We start from the raw sequence: 19,410 nt of genomic DNA, 5'->3' as shown, positions 1-19,410 counted from the left end.
CATTTCGTATGCACTTTACCACCTAATCCTGTCTTTGGGCTTCATTATGTTCACTTCATAGATGAAGAAACTGACCCTCAGAGGGAACACAATGTACTCAAGACCCAGTGGTTGCTGGTAGCAGCCCTAGATGTGTGACTTGTTAACTCCTGTATCCCTAGTTCTGTGCACAGCGACAAGTAAAATTTGGTGGGAGAATTAACGTACAAAAATGCTTCTTTGGGGATTTCAGAGCTCTCTCCCCTACTCCCTGAGCCCCACATTTTTGATAGGTATCAACCTTTGCAGGTTCCCAGGGTCTTAGGATGTTTTAGAAGAGTTGTGTCAAATAATTTGTCCCGAAGGGCCCGTGCCCCTGGCCCTGGCGCACTCCCTGGAGATCTGTCATGACCGGGCTTTGTCCTGGCCCTTCCCAGGCAGTAACGTGATGCGGTCCATCCACGGGGTGGGGGAGCTGATGACCCAGGTGGTGCTCCGCGGAGGCGGCTTTCTGCCCATGACTCCCACGGCTGCTGCCCCCGAAGGCAATGTGAAGCAAGCAGAGCCGGAGAAGGAGGACATCATGGTCATGGACACCAAGTTGAAGATCATCGAGATACTCCAGGTAGCCATCGTCCAGAGGTGGGGGTGGGGGTGGACATGTGCTTTGCAGGGGTACCCCCGGATCCAGTGTCTCTGCTTTAATGGAGCCCTAGGCTTTCTGGGAAGAGAGTGGAGGTAAATTCTTAGCTCAGCCTCCAGTGCCCTTTCTGATCTGGCCCTCTTAATCCCTGAGCTGTCATCTCCGGTCCCTCCCCAACATGCCCTTGTCCCTCCAGCCAAGCCGAAGCTCTCTGCAGGTACCTTAGCTTTCCATGACCATGGACCTCTGTGTCTTCACCCATACTGTTCCCTTTGCTTAGAATTCACGCACTTGTGCTTCTGTACATAACTGAATGCCCTGCTTTGGTTCATAACTCAGTTCAAGGTTCCGTTAACTTTGTAACTCCCTGCTCCATCCATCCCTTCTTCCTTCCCCTTTTCATTCTTTTATTCAGCAAATATTTATGAGAATGATTCTGTGCCAAGTGCTTTTAAGCACTGGAGATTACATGTTGACAGGAGGCATAGTTGTATATACTGAGTCAGATACTGAGAAGTACTGAACATGTTAAAACATGAACGAGGGTCGAGACGGTTTGGAGGCCACTGTGGGGAAAGGTCAGGGGTCCTTTGGTTCATAGGGTTGTCAGAGAAACCTCCTTGTTAAGGGTACATGATCAGAGGCCTGAATGAAGCGAGAGAGCCAGTATGTGGATACCTAGGGAAAGAGTCTCTGGGGCTCCGAGAAGGAACAGCAAATGCAAAGACCCTGAGGCAGGAGAGGTCTGGGAACAGGTCGAGTTCAAGAGGGAATGGGAGAAGATGAATCGGGGAATAAATACATGCAACTCTTTTGACTGTTAAGACACACAGAGAAAAGTGGGGAGGTGGCTGGAGGGTGGTTGTTGGTACCAGGGACGTTTTGTAATACTTAAGCTGGGAGATGATGGCACATTTGTATGCTGAAGGGAGTGATTGCGTAGAGAGCGAGAACCTTCTGACGTAGAGGGGAAAGGACAATTGTAGGAGCAAAGTCCTTGCCTGCGCAAGAGGGGGTGGGAGCCAGCCTCCTGGGGAGGGCTTGGTCTTTGGTAGGAGAACCCTCCCAGCCCCCCAGCGCCCTGTGTTTTCCTCTTTCTGCTCTTTGGTAATTTTTATTCATTAGTAAAATCACCTGCTCCTAAATGAAGAGAATCCTGTTACCACCATTCTCTTTTGTCCCATGCTGCCAAATCTAAGCTCCAGAACGTGGAGTAGAGAACTATAAATGTTGACAGACTGAAGGATTTTTTTTTTTTTTGATTCTGAAATCAAAGCTAATTAATGGTTTGAAAGCATCAGTGGGACTTCTCAAAATGATTACTTAAGGCGATAGTGATTGAAGCAAAGAAGAAAACTCACTGAATTTCTGCCCGACCAAAAGTAGAGAAGGATTTCAAGGATTTCTTAGGCTACGACTTACAGGTCCTAAGGATGTTAGCATCATGGATGGTTAGCGGGAATGACGTGCTGGGTTACATCTGGAGATGTATGCACTGTAGTAACCTGAGAACAGTTGGTTGATGGATTCATTCTTTCACCAAATACTTACAGATTCCCTACTATATACAAGACACTTTGCTGGGCTCCACGAGGAATGCCCAGATGATTTATTTGGACTGGGTCTATTTCTACGAAGGGTTTAGAGTCTACTAGGAAAATAAGGTGTGATGAAGCTACGTGTACATGGAAATAAAACCACGAAGAAGGGGTCTCCTAGGAAACCAGTGGGTCGTGTGGTCCCACTTAGTAAGGACCAGAGGAGGTTTTAAAGAGGAGGTGAGGTTCTATCTGAACCTTTAGGCATGGCCAGGATTTGTACAGATAGAAGGGGCCACTCTCAGGTGGATGGAGCAGGTGGAACCAGGGCATCGCGGCGCACGGGCCAGTAAGCGGCGCTCTTCGGGCAGGGACGTGGACTGGGCTGAAGGGAGGAGGCCAGCGATGAGGTTGAGAAAGGAGGACTTGGACCATGCCCTCAAGAGCTCTGGGTGCCTGAAGTGTTAGGGCTTTGTTCTCAGGAGAGTCTGAGCATTTTCAAGCAGGGGACTAACATAAGTACCTTTGGGAGGTGGGGCTGGTAACTGTGGTTCTGTAACAGCCGAGGCAGGAGATAGAGGGACGTGAGCAGGGGTAAGTGACGGCAGGGAGGGATCCGTGAGAATGGGGCAGACGTAGAACCAGCAGGACCTAGTCACTGATGAGATGTGTGCATCACGGAAGGAAGAGGTGATGACACTGAGGCTGACTGAGGGTGAGAGAACCCAGGGAGGATGGACACCATTAGTTTGGTACAATACTGAGTGAGAGACTGGGGAGACACCAAGTTGGGTATCCGTAGTCAGTAAGAAGTGTGCACCGAGAGCTTGGAAGCTAAGTTCTGTCTCGGTACAACAGAGGTGGCAGCCCTGGGACTAGGTGAGGTCACCAGGAGGGCAGGGCAGAGACAAGGAGAGGCTGGAAGGGAGAGTGTCAGTAAGGTCCTTACACAATGCCAGGTGGTTGGTCTTTGTTTTTGGCGTCGGCCCCAATCATGGAAGACGTGACCTTGTGTTGGGGTAGATCTGGGGAGGGGGAGGGGATACAGGAAGTGAAGTAAGAGTGAGCCCAAGGGTTTGTATCTAAATCAAAGAAAATGATCAGGAATAGAAAATAAGATCTGAGGGAACTGTCAGTACTAAAAACACGTTTTCCTCTGTCAGTTCTCTTAAATTAAAAGCACCCAGCTTCATCTTTCTTAAGGCCCGGAGTTGGCCTTCAGCACTGAAATTAAGTAATGTTTTATAGAGGAGGGAGCGGGGAGGGACTGATGGATTATTCCAGTCATTACATTAATCGCTGAGATGCTGAAATTCACACCAGAAGCTAAGGTGCTGGGGGCAGACGTGATGGACCCCATGGAAGTCTTCTGTTAAAGGGACTGGAGAAATCTAAGCCAAATATTTGGCTCACTCAGTGTTTAGGGGAATTGATGCAGCAGATACCAGGCCCAGCCAGAGTGCAGTGGCTTGGCACGATGTTGCAGGTGGCATGCTAATGTAACCCGTCTGTTTCCATTTCCACTTGAATCTGTAGTTTATTTTGAATGTGAGGCTGGATTATAGGATCTCCTGCCTCCTGTGTATATTTAAGCGGGAGTTTGATGAAAGCAATTCCCAGACTTCGGAAACATCGTCCGGAAGCAGCAGCCAAGAAGGGCCAAGTAACGTACCAGGTTAGTGATTCCAGAATGGGATTTCAGCCAGAGAATGAGACTCGGGTCTAATGAAAACTGCGAGTTCAGGCAGTACGTTCTAGAACAAGGGTAAAATGTGAATGTTTTTGAAGATTATTGTATTTGAGAATGAGATCCTTGGAGTTAGTGTTTCAGGGCTGGGGAATAATTGAACGAGCCCAGACCCCTGCTGGGATAGAGCTTGTTTCCTTCCATCTTGGAGGTTCTTAGTCATAAGGCAGCTGAGGCTTCTAGGGTTGTGGTTATATGAAAAGCCGAAAAACAAACAAGCAAACAAAAAACCCAAAATGAAACTCTCCAAGAAAACATACTCTCCACTAGCAACGTTTACTCCCATTGGGAGCTTTTCCCTGCCCAGGAGGCAGTGGTGATGGATAAGGAGAAGGGTGGTGGTGGAAAGGACCCCACCTCTCAAGGCCTGGGCCTCCTTGGAATGAGTCATCCCCCTCCTAGAACAAGGGGCCATGCAGTGAGGAGAAAACCAGCAGAAATGAGGAACCCTGCACACCAGGGCCAGTAGACAGTGTGACCTGGCTGCCGAGCTTCGCAGTATAAGACTGTGGAGGACTCGAGGTGAACCCGAGGGCAGGGGACGTTCACCAGCAGCGTGTTTTCCCCCCTTTTGCATCTGAAGTTCTGTTCTCTAACTTTGCAGGTGCTCTTGACTTCGAGCACATTGAAGAGCAAGCCGAGGGCATCTTTGGAGGAAGGAAAGTATATTTTCAGTTCCTATTTTGTAGGTGGTTCTCAGACTGGGGAATCTCCTCTTTCCTAGCTCTCAAAGGCTCCTCCTTGACTGGACTAGGAAAGGGTGAGGCTTTGGGTTTAGGTTGTGTGCCTGCTCCCTTTATAACTCTTACTGCTCGGGTCGGAGAGATCTTAGTTGGTTTGATGTGTATGTGCGTGTGTGCACATGCATATGTGTGTGTGTGTGTGTGTGTGTATTTTGCCTACAAGAGAAAGGATTTAGGGAGGTTTCCCACAGTACGCATATTGCAAGGCTTCTTTAAATGGTGAGGAAATAGGGCTGAAAGAAAGAAGGGGCTCAAAACAGTGGAATTCACAAGATTCTGTACTTTGCTGCTGTTGGGCTGCAATTACCCCTGAGGCTTTTAGAAGCCATTCAACACCAACAAGCACATGCACACGCACACGCACACACACAGGCACACACTCTGTTCTTTCATTGTCCCTAACATGAGATTAACGTTTGAGCTCCTTTCTAAGATGTGAGATTGCTCAGTGTTGACTCAAAACGTTGTTGTGAGACTCAAATACCTAAACGCCTCAAAACAGCCGCAGACTTGGGAGAAACACCCTCTGTGCGTAACTCTTGGAAGGTACACACTTGGTTCACTGTCTATTGTTGTGTAATATACTCACAAAACCTAATGGATTAAAATGACAGTCATTTGGTTGCCTCTCATGGTTCTGTGGGTTGACTGGGGCTCAGGTTCTTCTGCTGGTCACTGTGGAGTCTATCATGTGTGACTCGAGTGAGCCAGTGACTGGGGCTGACGCATCCAAGATGCTGTCCTCACATTTCTGGCTCCTTGGTGGGGATATCTGTAAGGCTGGAACCTCTCTCACTCTGCACACGAATATCTTGGCCGTCTGTATAGCATGGTGACTGGCTCTAAGGACAAAGGCCCTGAGAAGAGAGACCAGCCATGTGCAAACACAAATGAAGCCTTTGCTTGCATCATGTTGCTGATGTCCTGTTGGTCAAAGCAAATCGCCTGGCTGAGAGCCTAGACCAGACGGCCCATTTGACTGGGGGCTACTGATGTTAACAGTATACCTCGGTGCTTAATGGAAAAGCTGTGAAATTTGAACTAGCAGCATCACTTACTCTGATGGAAGAGGTGGTTGTTCTGAAGCTCAGGGTGTTCTGAGTTCAGCACGGTGATACTTCGTCCACCTAGTAGTGTCTCAGCTCTCCCACCGCCTTCCTAATGTAGGACAGCGGTGGAAGCAGCTTCACACAGCATGGAGCACAGAGGATGTGGGTGCTAAGTCCTGTCTGCGCTTTCCTTGCTAGTCTGCAGCCACAGGGGTCTCCCTTTGACCTTCATTCGAGCGTAAACACAATAGAGGCGCAGACACAGGAACTACGTGGCAGTGCTCAGGTGCATGGCGACCTGCCGTGTGATCCAGAGCCTGCTTATTAACTTTGTGGCTGTGTAAATCACACACAATCACGTTATGATAGATACTGAGAGAAGCCCTGGCAGTATACTGATTAACCCCAGTTCAAAGAGCACTGGGTTGTGATGGTTTGCGGCAACCGTCCTCAAAGCGGGGGTCTCTGGGGTCGAACTGCTTGCTACCAGTTGTGACAAGATAAGTACAGAAGACGACAGTGAGCATTCAGGCCCTTGGGTGGCCATTTGACACTGTCCCTTCCCCTCACAGTAGAGTTGACGATCAAGCAAGATTGCATTGTTGAGGGAGCTAGTTAAAAGCCAGGCCGTCGGAGGCCGGCGCAGGAGTCGGGAAGCTCACTGGGGAGGTGTGTGTGGGCCGAGGGCACGAGAGAGGTCGTCTGTGGCTCACCTGGCCCCTCCCCTCCACGCGCCCCCGCAGTGAGGAGAACACCCCTCTGGACCTGGACGATCACGGCGGCAGGACCTTCCTCCGGGTCCTGCTCCACTTGACGATGCACGACTACCCGCCCCTGGTGTCGGGGGCCCTGCAGCTGCTCTTCCGACACTTCAGCCAGAGGCAGGAGGTCCTGCAGGCCTTCAAACAGGTAGCTCGGGTGGTTGGGTGTGTGCTGATGGTGTCATCGTCTGTCCGAGAGGCTGCTGCCTGCCGCTAATGGACTGCGTTCATTCAGGTTCAACTGCTCGTTACCAGCCAAGACGTCGACAACTACAAACAGATCAAACAGGACCTGGATCAGCTGCGGTCCATCGTGGAGAAGTCAGAGCTTTGGGTGTACAAAGGCCAGGGCCCCGACGAGGCCATGGACGGTGCCTCTGGTGAAAACGAACATAAGAAAACAGAGGTGGGTGACACGCAGGTGACGCTGCTGGAGGAGGTGGATGGGCTCCCCAGACCAAGTCAGCGTCCTCCTCTGGTTTTAGGTAAAAGTGCAGACTGTGGGATGGGCTTTATTCTCAAGAGATCTGCTTGTTAACAGGGGTGACAGCCATTCTCGCAGGAAATGAGCTTCAAGCAGAAGCTCGGTGTCCCCCCCTCCCCCGCGCCCCCTTGGCCCACGTGGGACAGGCTTTGCGATGAGGGAATTAGCACCTGGTTTCCCTGCAGACCCACTTGGGAGAGCACTTGTCCTCCTGCCCTGTTGGCCCTCCATCCTCTCCCCCGTCAGTGAAATAGCGCCCGTCGGGAGCTGAGCGTGAGCAGGTGAATGACGCGGGCATACGCCCAGCCTGACTGTTGGAAAACACTGCAAAATGCCGGGTCTTTCCTGAAGTGTGATGCTAACCCCAGCTAACGGCCAGGGGCCCAAGTGTCGCCCAAGCCCCGCTCACGCTCGTTCTGCTTCCTAGGAGGGGAACAACAAGTCACAAAGGCACGAGAGCACCAGCAGCTACAACTACAGGGTGGTCAAGGAGGTAAGTCAGCCCCCAGCCGCCTCCTTCGCGGGAAGCTTCACAGACAGAAGGTCCACCTCTGGGGTTAAGTGCGTGGGTTTTAGCGTCAGATCTGGGTTCGAACCCAGCTCCGCCACTTAGTTGTGTGTTCTCAGTTTCCCCACCTTTTCTAGGTGCTCCTGGCACCTAGACTTCTCAAAGTTTACAGTCGAATGAAGGAGTAAATGATGAAACTCTAGGATTTACCTCCCACTAACGAGAGCTTATAATTCTGTAGGAATCGTTGCATACGCTGGCTCAAAATTGGGAGACTGGGGGGCTTCGTGGTTTTCACACTGGAGCAAACCCTTCCCGGGTCCTTGGCAATGACGCTGAGTCACCCCATTTTAAGAGATCGGAAGCCGTCATCCCACCGGCTGGTGGAGCCACAGTCCACTGGGTCTTCTGGAAGGCGTGTTCTTGGCTGTGTGTGGATTGGGTTTAATGCAATCTGTGGGGATACTGTTTGTTGGAGGAATTTCGCTTGTTTTATATTCTTAATGTATTGTGATCCCTTTTGTCTCCCTGCGCACACCACACCCCCTGCGATCTTTTTCCTGTTATGGTTCCTAGTCTTCTGAGGTTGGTTTCTCTTTTTCTTTAAAAAAGTTTTTTTGCCCGCCCCCCCCAGCTTTGAAGTTTAATTGATACAATGATAATGTACTAAAAGTGTACGATGTGGTGATTTGATAGACATATGCATTGTGAAATGATTACCACAGTCAAGTTAATAACACGTCCATCACTCACCTCGGGTTTTTTGGCGGGGGAGGAGGTGAAGATGCTTAAGATCCACCCTCAGCAAACTCCAGGCATACCGCGTAGCATCACGAGCTGTAATCACCAGGCTGTGAGCTAGCGCCACAGAACTGAGCCACTGGTCAAAGAAGAGGCTTTGATTCCTTCTTTCTTTCTACTAGATTTTGATTCGGCTCAGCAAGCTCTGCGTCCAGGAGAGTGCCTCCGTGAGGAAGAGCAGGAAGCAGCAGCAGCGGCTGCTCCGGAACATGGGCGCGCACGCCGTGGTGCTGGAGCTGCTGCAGATCCCCTATGAGAAGGTGGGTGCGCCCCGTGCCCCCCGCGCGCGTTCCTGGGTTTCCCCGGACCCTTCACCCTGGGGGGCTGCGGGGGAGGAAATGATGCCGATGTGACGATTGTGGCTATAAAGCCATCGGAGGTGATTTATGTGAACCCAACAGAGCATCATCAAAATCAAGTCAAACCCCCCAGCACCTCCCTCCACTTCTAAGATTCTGTGAAGAAGGAGGCGCGGGTCTGCGCTCGCCTGCTCCCACACCACGGCGGGTGGGGTCGGCTTGGTCTGAATACAAAGCTCAGGTGCACCGAGCTGTCTCTGCTGTCCGTGCACGTGGGCTTGTGCCATGCAGTTTCGGCCGTGCTGTTTGTCAGGCAGGCCGCGTAAACACTGCAAGTTATTAAATGTGTGTGGGGATGCGGGACATGGCCCACTTTGAGGTCCTCCCCAGCGTTCTGACAGCTGGTTGAGTTGGATCTGTCGGATGATGCTTGGCTATGAGGCTTCTCCTCTGTTGCTAGAAGTTAGATCGTGTGTCCCACTTCTCAGGTTTAATCTGTCATCTGTCATTGACAGTGATAGGATTTAGGGACGTGGGATAACGTTTACATCCGGGTGGCCCTTTCCAAAGCATTTGTTTAAGCTCCTAAAACCCAGTATGGTGGTCGTGGTGTTTCCACTTAATGGGTGAGGAGACTGAGGCTTGGGGAAGTTTAGCGTCCAGAGGCGCAGATGCTGGTCTCTTGAGTTTATCAGTGGCTCCCAGAGACTCACTAGGAAAGGGTCGCCTCAAGAGGGTTCACGGCTGAGCGCTTGCAGGGAGCCAGGCACTGTGCTGAGGCCTTTACGTTATTAGCTCATTTAATCCTCAAGACACGCAGATGACAGGTGGCACTATCAGTAGCCCCCATTTTAGATAAGAAAATAGGCCAGAGAGGTTCAGTGACTTGCCTGGATAGCCCAGCTTACACATGTGCATCCGTGGAGGCCGGGCCTGGGACATCGGCTCCTTCTGCCTTGCCTGCACCCCAGCTTGGTAGGTAACACCCCTTTGCCTGCTGCCCTCTTGCTGCAGGAAGTTCTCTGCAAAGCCCCCCCCCCCAAGTCACGGGGACTGAGTGAATCAGGTGGGTCCGGCCTTTCGCTGGCCACAAATACGGGACAAGCTTAAGCTGCGGTACTGAACTGACTTGAAGTTAATACAGTTGTGCATGTCGTCCAGACTTGGCCGACATTTGAACTAGAACCAGCAAGCTGATTTACCTGCCTCCGGGTAAAGCACGTGAGGAAAGGGTTTGTGGCCCTGGCTTTGCCTGATAGCGTCGTCAGCTTCCTGAGTGAGAGGCGTTCGTTCGCAAGCAGTGTACGTACCTATAGGGAGCCAGGTTCCGCTGGGATGTGTGGTGTGTGTGTGTGTGTGTGTGTGTGAGAGAGAGAGAGAGATTTATTTGGGTTTTGAATGGGTACAAACATCCCAGATTGTGAAAACAGTTGACAGATTCCTGTCAACAGGTGATGTCTTTTTTTGGGGGGGGGGTAATTAGGTTTATTTATTTGTTTACTTTTTAATGGCCATGCTGGGGATTGAACCCAGGATCTCATGCATGCCAAGCACTCGCTCTACCACTGAGCTATACCCTCCCCCAACAGGTAACCTCTTGTTACGTGATGTCTTTCGAGGTTGCTTTCCCTATAAAAATCTGCTTCAAAGGCCAAAAGCTTTTTAGTTAGTCTGTGCACCAGCAGGTCCCTTTCTTAGCTGAAGAAATGGAGGCGTGCAGAGAGGTTTAAGGTTGCTGCAGTGTCTGTCTGTCTCAGCCCTCTGATTTCTTAGCGCTAGAAGGTTTGCCAGTCTCTCTGTTAATGGGAGACAAGTGTTCAGTACCTCATAATAGCCTACAATGAAAAAGAATATGAAAAGGAATTTATATATATATATACATATATATATATATATGTGTATATATATATGTATGTATAACTGAATGCCTATGCTGTACACCAGAAATTAACACAGCGTTGCAAACTGGCAATACTTCAATACAAAAATAAATAAATGAGAGACACTTGTAACACCTGCACTGTGGTTCTAGGCCCCGCCGTTACCGTCCTCCTTAATTCTCCTGCTTTGTTCGATCATCACACTGGCAGCTTGGAGACCTTCCGTCAGTGTTCTCGACAGATGCGTTCTGTTTTCTCACAGGGCTGTTGCCTAGACCAGGGTGGGCTGGCTACAGACATGACCCCAGCCAGCCCACCACCTGTTTTTATGTAGCATATGAGCTCAGTGGTGGCTGCGTTTTTGAATAGTTAATTGTTAGCAGTTTTGTAAGTTCGTGCCTAATGTCCTCTGTTTTGCTTTTTGGCCCATAAAGCCTTCAAGTATGTATCTGGGTCATAAGAAAAAAGTCTGTTAACATTTAGTCTCTCTCTATCTCCCTCTCCCCCTCTCCCTCCCTCCCTCTCTCTCTCTCTCTCTCTCTGTATGTATATATATATATATGTTTTTTTTTTTTAGTTTGGCAGGGATAGGTAATGCTAGTACTTAGTCTAGACCAGTCCCAGTAGCTAACATTTATTGAATGATTACTGTCTACACACTTGACATGAATTTTCTCATTTAATCTTCGTAAAAACAATATAGAGTGTGCACTTTTATTAGCTCCGTTTTACAGATGAGGAAACTGAAATAATGTGCCCGAAGTGACGAGGTAAGGCAGATGTATTTGCGCTAACTTACACTCTAAGGAGATTTCCACTCTGTCATGTCACCACAAGCCAGTGTGTCTTAGGTTACATCGCTCAAAAAGGTGTGCCCGAGAGCTGGGGACGTGTGGGCTCACCACCGGTGATGAAGCCGGCCCCTGCTCTGCCGTCAGTCCTATTTTCGGAAGTTGGGGGTTCAGAAATGTCAGCTGTCACTAGACAGTGAAATCCCAGACTTTTTCTTAGTCTTTACTCTCTATTGCCTTTTCTCCAAATAAAATCTTTCCATTTTTGCACAAGGCTAGTGGGAGAGAATTCATTTTTATCTATGATGCATACACAAGTCGCTGGCTTCTTTTCAGGGTCAGCACGGCAGCCCCTCAATATTTCCACACAACGGGCCCCCAGCCAACCCCTCCCTCCAGAGCCCCCCGCTTTAGGAGGAGGGGGTGGGAGCGTCACAGAACCTGGTCTCCTGGCCTGGAGATCAGTGCTTTCTCCTGGGGACCCTCTCTCCTCTAAGGCGTAGCCCAGTTTTCAACCTGGGTTTCATCTGTCTCCTCCCACGCAGGCTGAAGATACCAAGATGCAGGAGATAATGAGGCTGGCTCATGAGTTTCTGCAGAATTTCTGCGCCGGCAACCAGCAGAATCAGGCTCTGCTCCACAAACACATCAACCTGTTCCTCAACCCAGGGGTGAGACTGGAGGACTGTCTGGGAGTCTGTGCAGGGAGGTGGGCGGGGAAGCAGAAAGGGGGAACACCTTGTTCTTTGGCCTTTGTGGCCACTGGGACTTGTTATAACACAGCGTTTATTCCATGATTAACTCTTAGGAGGATGTAAATACTCCCGTCTTTTTGGGGAAAAAGATGGGAGGAGGGAGCAAGAGGTGGTGGAGCAAAGTAAGAAAAAATTTGTATCTTTTCTGAATAACATTCCTCATTACATCAAACTCCAGCAACAGAGAGATACTAAGTCTCACTGTCCGGCTACAGCCTCTGAAGTTCGTGCATAAAGTTCTCTACGTTTATACAAAACACAGTGTATCTACGTAAAACGTAATTATGTTACACTTTTGTTTGTTAAATATGGTTTTAAAATACATTAAATAGGTATTATGCCTTTTTTAAAGAAAAATGGTGGCACATTCTACACACTGTTTTGCATTTTGCTTTTTTTCACTGAAGACATCTTGGCTATCTTTGCAAGTCAGAGAGACATAAACTTGTCTCATTCGTTTTGATGGCTTCGTGGCATTCCGTAGAATGGCTGAAACATTTTTTAAACTATTTCCATATTAATGGACAATTAGGCAATGTCTCATTTTTGGCTTTGTAAACAATACTGTAAAAGACATCCTTGTACACACACACACACACACACAGAGTCATCAGTTCTGCTGGAGCTTTCCAGGAAAAGGACTGGTGGATGGTAAGGTCATAGTCCCTCTTTGTCACGTTAAGAGAAAGAAAAGGCAAAAGATGAAAGGGTTAAAGCCCCCTGCCTCACAGCAATCATAAAACCCAATCAATCAGCAACTCTGGCTAAGAAGTAGAACATTAAGTTTCTGGAAGAGAACATGAAAATATCTTCATGACCTTGTGGAAAGCAAAGCTTTCTCACGCAGTGTGTGTAGAGCACTCGTCGTAAAGGAAAATATCAGTAATTGGAATTCTTTAAAAGTAAGAACTTCTGTTCATCAAATGACACCGTTACGAGTGAGCAAAGTGGGAGGAGACACTTGGAAGGTACGTGGCCCGCCAACCACAAGTTCACACCCAGAGTATGGCTCAAACTCAGGAAAGTCGGTACGGAAGTTAAATATGTTTTACAAATATGTTGAATATGTATCGTGCATTTTTTGAAGAAAAATGGTGGCATTGGTGGCGTACTCTACACATTGTATGAGGACAGCTGACTTTTTAAAATAGACAAAAACCTTTAAAATGGGACACTGCAGTAGAGGATATGAAAATGTCCAATAAATATGTCAAGGTCCTCAACATGCCTCATCGTCAGAGAAATGCAAATTAAGTAAGATGCACAGCAGAACAGGACTCAGAAGACCAGTAAGTACTAAGTACTGACAAGGATGTGGAGTAGCTGTGATGTAGACTATAAATTGTGCATACCTTTCAAAGCTGTTTGGAAGTATCTTCCAAAGCCAAACATATTTAAGCTCTGCAACCCAGCAATTCCACTCTTGGGTATAAAGCCAACAGAAATGCGTACATTACGTTTACCGAAAGATATGCACAAGGACATATCAGGCAGTGACGGTGAGCAAACAGTCATACATGCAGCAGTGTGGGTGACAACGTTGCAAGACTCTCATTGAACGAAGGAAGCCAGGTAGACGAGAAGGCTTGAGGTTCAAGAACAGGCAGGACTCATCTATGGTGATAGAAGTCAAAATAGCACTAAAATGGTGGGGAGGGCATAAAGGGGCCTGATTTATTTCTTGACCTGGGTGCTGGTGCTCCCTCTGCAGCTCATTTAGTAGAATAACCCATTGGCTTACTGTCCTGTGTGTTTATTACACGCTATTGAAAAAGTTCGGTAACAGGGAAGGCAGTACAGAAGCGAGAATGGAGACGGTTACTTTGATGGGTTTAATTGCTTCTCTCTCCGGGTGTGTGGTGGACTCTCCTTTTTCTCACTTGGTGCTCTGCTCTCGCCTTTCTCTGGCCATCTCCCTGTGCCCCTGCCCTCCTCGCTCCTGTGCCAGATCCTGGAGGCGGTTACCATGCAGCACATCTTCATGAACAATTTCCAGCTGTGCAGTGAGATCAACGAGAGGGTCGTCCAGCACTTCGTTCACTGCATTGAGACTCACGGTCGAAACGTCCAGTACATAAAGTTCTTGCAGACGATCGTCAAGGCAGAAGGGAAATTCATTAAAAAGTGCCAAGACATGGTCATGGCTGAGGTGACAACTGTGTATTTCTATATACCTTCATCTGGTGTTCTGTAGAAACTTAAAAATTGTTTAATCTTATCTGTCTGAGCTGGCACCCTCTCCAGGAGCCATAGGAAGGGACAAAAAGTAATTGTGAGTGTGTGTTCTTGTGTTTGTGAGTGTAAACTGTAGATACAGGCAAGAGTCTGATTTAGTTTGTCACAGCAATATATCTATTTATTTTAAGAATTATTGACTTGGATTCTTCTGAGAGGGAAAAACACCCCCAAAATACTGCACCAAAATGTAGTGAATGGAGATTGGATAGAATCCTGTGAACCAGAGCAGCCTCCCTTCTTTTGGATTCTGTGACTTTTTCTTTAATTATTCACCTAATTAATTAGCTAGAAAAATCGTTGCTTGATGGTTCACAAGGAGAAGCTGCCCAGTGGAGTTGGGGTAAAGTTCCCCTTGGTTCTCTGTGGGACATCAGATGGTGTCTGGTGGATGCTGTCGGACCAGGAAGGGTCCTCTGTCACACCCATGACGCTGGCTTCCATATATGCTTGGTTTCATCTTTCCACCTTAAAAAAAAAAAATGCAATCTCAAGTGAAGCCACCTAATACTTGGATTTATAATCCTATGTACATACATGATTCCAGTGGAAGGTGGTGGAGCGTCATTAACGCAGTTGGTTCGACCTGGAACATGAATGTTGGCTGTTCATGTCACTGGCCGTGGGATTTGGGACATGTTCCTCGACTTCAAACCCTCAGTGTGGGTTTCTGTAAGTGAAGGCATAGCAGGGCTCAGGTGGGCTGATAAGCAGATTAAGTGAGGTAATGATGACAGTAATAGCTAACATTTGCTCCACATCTGCTGTGCAACTCCAGGCACTGTTCTGAGCCATTTACATGTAGCCATTTGTTTATGTTTACAGCTCCATAGGTTAGGTATCATTTGTGTCTTCAGTTTTATAGAAAAACCTTGGCACAGTGAGGTTAAGTAATCCATCTGAAGTGTTTATCATGGTATCTGGCACATAATCAGACTTCATACAAGCTGGTGGTTTTTAAGTAATATTGACCATATTTATTCTCACTTCTGTGCCAGCCCTTTTTGGATCTTTTGTAGTTCATGCAGTGCTAAAATTGATTAGCTTTCTTAAGTAGATTTATGAGAAGCCCCCGTCCTGGGGGGGGGGGGCAAGTTACCAGTAGGAATGCCTTGCCTGTTTGAATGTTGAAGGAAAGTGTGTCTTAATCAGAACTGGATGATTTTGTGCTTGTGAAGACATAAGGCAGTGTGTGAAAGAGTTGTAAGAATACTTATAAAGTGTGAAAAGAAGATGGAAACATTTTTATAAAGAAAAATCATAGCTTAATTATTAGTTTGGAAATACAAGTACAAGCTTGCAATCTACATTTTCCCCTTGATACATAAATGATTGTTTGCAGACTTTCTCCTCCTTGCTGTGATATTTTTATATCTATGAGTTAAAACGATGCTGCTGAAGGTTTTTAGTTGTTCACTAATAGAAATAAATGAAATCTAGATGAGTTCAGTAATACAAGTGTTCCTGGTTTTGGAAGGTAGATGCTAACAAAACATCTCTCTCTCTGTGAATATATTTTTTTTTAAATGCTTCCCACATCTCTGGAAGCTTGTAATATAAACAAGTCTTGCTCTTTGATTTATTATAGCTGGTTAATTCAGGAGAGGACGTCCTCGTGTTCTACAATGACAGAGCCTCCTTCCAGACTCTGATCCAGATGATGCGGTCGGAGCGGGACCGCATGGATGAGAACAGCCCTCTCATGTACCACATCCACCTGGTCGAGCTCTTGGCCGTGTGCACAGAGGGCAAGAATGTCTACACGGAGATCAAGTGCAACTCCCTGCTCCCGCTGGATGACATTGTCCGCGTCGTGACCCACGAGGACTGCATCCCCGAGGTGAGCGACCGGATCCCCGGGATGGGTGGGCCCTGCTCGTGTGTCTCCACGTGGTGTGTGGGGCTGTGGCTGGATGGGAGGCTCCCTGGTGACTGACCCAGACGTGACCTGCAGCTCATTTGTAGTGAGAGTTCATGTGACTGAAACATCATCTTCTTGAGCATTGATTTTGTGCGAGATGAAGGTGGGAGGAAGTTAGTCTTTGCTTGTCTCCTAACAGTGCCATTTCGTGAACAGAAATTCTTAATTTTAATGTAGTCAAACATGTCCATCTTCTCTTCTGTGACCAGAGTTTTTTGTTTCACTCTTTACCTTAAAGTCATGAACATATTCTTTTCCAAAAGCTTTGTTTTTGAATTTTACAATTGTGACTTTTGAATATTAAAAAATCATAGCAATGGAAGTGGGCAGGGGAAAAGGGAATGACCATCTTGGTTTGTCCTCATCACTGTTGACATAAAGGATTAAAGGACTAAAGGATCCCACACACACTAAGGTGGTTTTTCAGAAAAGCTTGTTTCTCTCTTCCAGGTAAAAATTGCCTACATCAACTTCCTGAATCACTGCTACGTGGACACCGAGGTGGAAATGAAGGAGATTTATACCAGCAATCACATGTGGAAATTGTTTGAGAATTTCCTTGTCGACATCTGCAGGGTAAGGCTTTCTGGAACTCAGAGGCAGGGTTAAGGTGTGCATGTGTGTCTGGGTCTCCCTGTGCCGACGTCAGGTCAGCAGTCATGTGATTTCAACTCGCCAGTTTGTGGTGCCCGGGGGGTCCGAGGCTCTAACCTCTCCACACGCCTCCTTTTTCTCTACCTGAGAAAAGATTTGATTCATCAGGCTTCAGGGAAGGGAGGTTATTTCTGGTTTTCATTTCATCCTTTATGGATTGATTTGTGGATGATAACCTAGAACATGTTAATATCAAATTTATGAAGTTTTCTTTGTTTTGACAATACGTCTGTCCTCCAAGGACACCTTCCTTAGTCTGAGCGTTTATCTCCCGCCATTTGGTGTTGAAGATTCAGCTTTGCATCTGTTTCCTTCCTGACCCGGTTGTTGGGGTGGCCTTCTGTCCTCTTGATTTGGTTTTGCCCTGAACTTGATACTCATTCCAAAGCCATCAGACTGCTACCTACCAGGGCACATCGTGGATTTAATAGAGGTTTTGTGGTGGTAGAGTTGAGGGTCTTCAGGGGGAGAAGTAACATAGCTCTTCCCAGAGAATAACAGAATAATTGTGACATGAATCCCAATTTCAGAACTGTTGTGATGTTAAAAAGGAAAAAAAAGTGGGGTGCATTGTAGAATCCTAGAATGTAGTATCTTCTGCCTGATTATACAATTACCAGTGTGAGACAAAGAGCCTGCAAGAACTTCGACCCAAAGATTGTGTTTAATGATACTCATGTGTTAGTGTCATAGAGATCTATGTGTAATTTAAATATACATATATTTTAATCTCAGATTCTTCCTAGTCTTTTAATCCTGTAAATCTGAGGTTTGGGGCTTGGAATGGAAGGCCTACTTTGTTTCTTTAAAGCAGGACTCTGCAAAGCTTTTTGTAAAGGGGCCAGATGGTAAATGTTTGGCTTTGTGGGCCATCCGGTCTATGTCACAGCTACTCAGCTCTGCCCTGGTAGCATGAGAGCTGCCATGACAGCATGTAAACAAATGGGCATGGCTGGGTTCCAATAAAACTTTATTTATAAAAACAGCTGCCGGTGCTTAACTTTGCTGACTGCTGCCTGAAATTGTTCAAAAATGCTGTAAGATCAGTTACTAACTTCTTTTCTGGATGTATCTATAGACTGCTCAACCTTGAGCTCAGAACATGATAGTAAAATTTGACTGTTTTACCCTTTATGTCATAATTTTTTATTTGAAAAAACTTTATATCTCAAATTATAGGACTATAGAATTTGGTAATAAAATTTGACATTAAAAATGAATTTTTAAAACCTTTTCTTCTGTCTAATCTTATTCTCAGCAGCAAAGTTAAGTGTACAAGTGAAATCTGAAGTCTCTCTTCACCCCAGGACTTAACACAGTCGGTTATCCTGAGTCACAGCCCACCGTCTTCACTGCGCACCAGTGAAAGCTTCATTGAATGGAGGAGTCCTGTAGGGCTGGAGGCTGTCACACTCAGTGGATCTGAGTGATAGTATTTGATTCGAGATCTTGATTATATGCGTTAGGAAACCGTGGCCTAGAGCAGAGAGATGAATGGCTTCACCACCAGGACGGTTTCCTTTTAGGGAAAATAAGAACAACTGGAGTCATTGTGCCTGTTACTGCCTCTTGGGGTTTCAGATTTGCCACCAGTGGGAAGGGATTTGGAAGTGACGGCCTTGTAGGTCCCAGGCCAGGTTTAACATTTTGCGATTCTGGACCGTGATATCCAAGCTGGTCTGCTTCTCTTTTTCCACGATTTATTTTTCATCATTGCTGTCCCTTAAGGAGAGAATTACTGACCTGCAGGCGTTTACCTTTCCTTTGTTAAGGTTCACTAGCGGAAAGTGTCACAGATTTCTTAATTTAACAACTGACGTGCAGGTTGCGGTATAGTGTCTAAAGCGTCCAATTGTCCTCCAGGCCTGTAACAACACAAGTGACAGGAAACACGCAGACTCGATTTTGGAGAAGTACGTCACCGAAATTGTCATGAGTATCGTGACAACATTCTTCAGTTCTCCCTTCTCAGACCAGAGTACGACTTTGCAGGTAAGGAATACAAATATAGGCACAGGGTGTTCCCAAGAGATCTTGAGCAGTTGGTGTGGGTGCTGATTTGGGAGTTAGTGGTTGGAGGTGAGCCGTTCTGCAAAGCATTCATGCACGATGCTTTTCTCCTTGTGCGGAACAGTTTTTACAGGGTCCCTCGGATGATGAAGTACCTGAGGATATTTTTCTGTACCAAGTGGTTCCATTGGTTGTTGATTTTCTCCTTCAAATGCCGCTGTCTTTTTTTCTCCTCCTCAGTCTTCTTGATTCCTCACCTTCAATCTTAGAAAGAGAAGCAGCTTTCAAATAAATGCTAGCATGCTATTAATGCTTAAAATATATATATATCTGGAAATCTCCATTTTAACTCCAAGTGTGTGCCAAGAGTTCATCAGAAGGGGTACTTGTAGGAGTGAGAAGCCATTTAGCCTTGAGAGCAAGGCTGCTACCAGCCCCCGCAGGCGCTGATCACGTGGAATCCCACATTCATGGCGCCCCCTGGAGTTGTACAGTGTAGCAGCCCTGCGTGGTGATTCTCAGTGGACTGAGAGTTTCAGAGATTTGAATCCATGAATCTGGGATATGTTTTCCTTATTCTTTTACTTGGAAAAACCACTCTTCTTTTTATAA

At 47.1% G+C, this 19,410-nt stretch overlaps 1 protein-coding gene across 3 annotated transcripts in view; it reads left to right on the top strand.

The window, feature by feature from the left end:
• ITPR1 (inositol 1,4,5-trisphosphate receptor type 1) overlaps positions 1 to 19,410 on the top strand; it is a 299,811-nt gene that overhangs the window by 153,242 nt on the left and 127,159 nt on the right. For all 3 annotated transcript variants that reach the window (XM_014560075.2, XM_014560074.2, XM_032458045.1), the window contains 12 exons: positions 417 to 604; positions 3,697 to 3,835; positions 4,512 to 4,566; positions 6,443 to 6,608; positions 6,696 to 6,866; positions 7,372 to 7,437; positions 8,376 to 8,513; positions 11,769 to 11,894; positions 13,927 to 14,127; positions 15,802 to 16,053; positions 16,585 to 16,710; positions 18,652 to 18,780. In XM_014560075.2, the coding sequence (XP_014415561.2) occupies positions 417 to 604; positions 3,697 to 3,835; positions 4,512 to 4,566; positions 6,443 to 6,608; positions 6,696 to 6,866; positions 7,372 to 7,437; positions 8,376 to 8,513; positions 11,769 to 11,894; positions 13,927 to 14,127; positions 15,802 to 16,053; positions 16,585 to 16,710; positions 18,652 to 18,780 (1,757 nt within the window). The remainder of the gene's footprint in view (positions 1 to 416; positions 605 to 3,696; positions 3,836 to 4,511; positions 4,567 to 6,442; positions 6,609 to 6,695; positions 6,867 to 7,371; positions 7,438 to 8,375; positions 8,514 to 11,768; positions 11,895 to 13,926; positions 14,128 to 15,801; positions 16,054 to 16,584; positions 16,711 to 18,651; positions 18,781 to 19,410) is intronic.

This window comes from Camelus ferus, chromosome 17, assembly GCF_009834535.1.
Source record: "Camelus ferus isolate YT-003-E chromosome 17, BCGSAC_Cfer_1.0, whole genome shotgun sequence".
NCBI classification, from domain to species: Eukaryota; Metazoa; Chordata; class Mammalia; order Artiodactyla; family Camelidae; genus Camelus; species Camelus ferus.
Note: the sequence above shows the minus strand (reverse complement) of the source record. Positions and strands in the feature narration are given on the sequence as shown.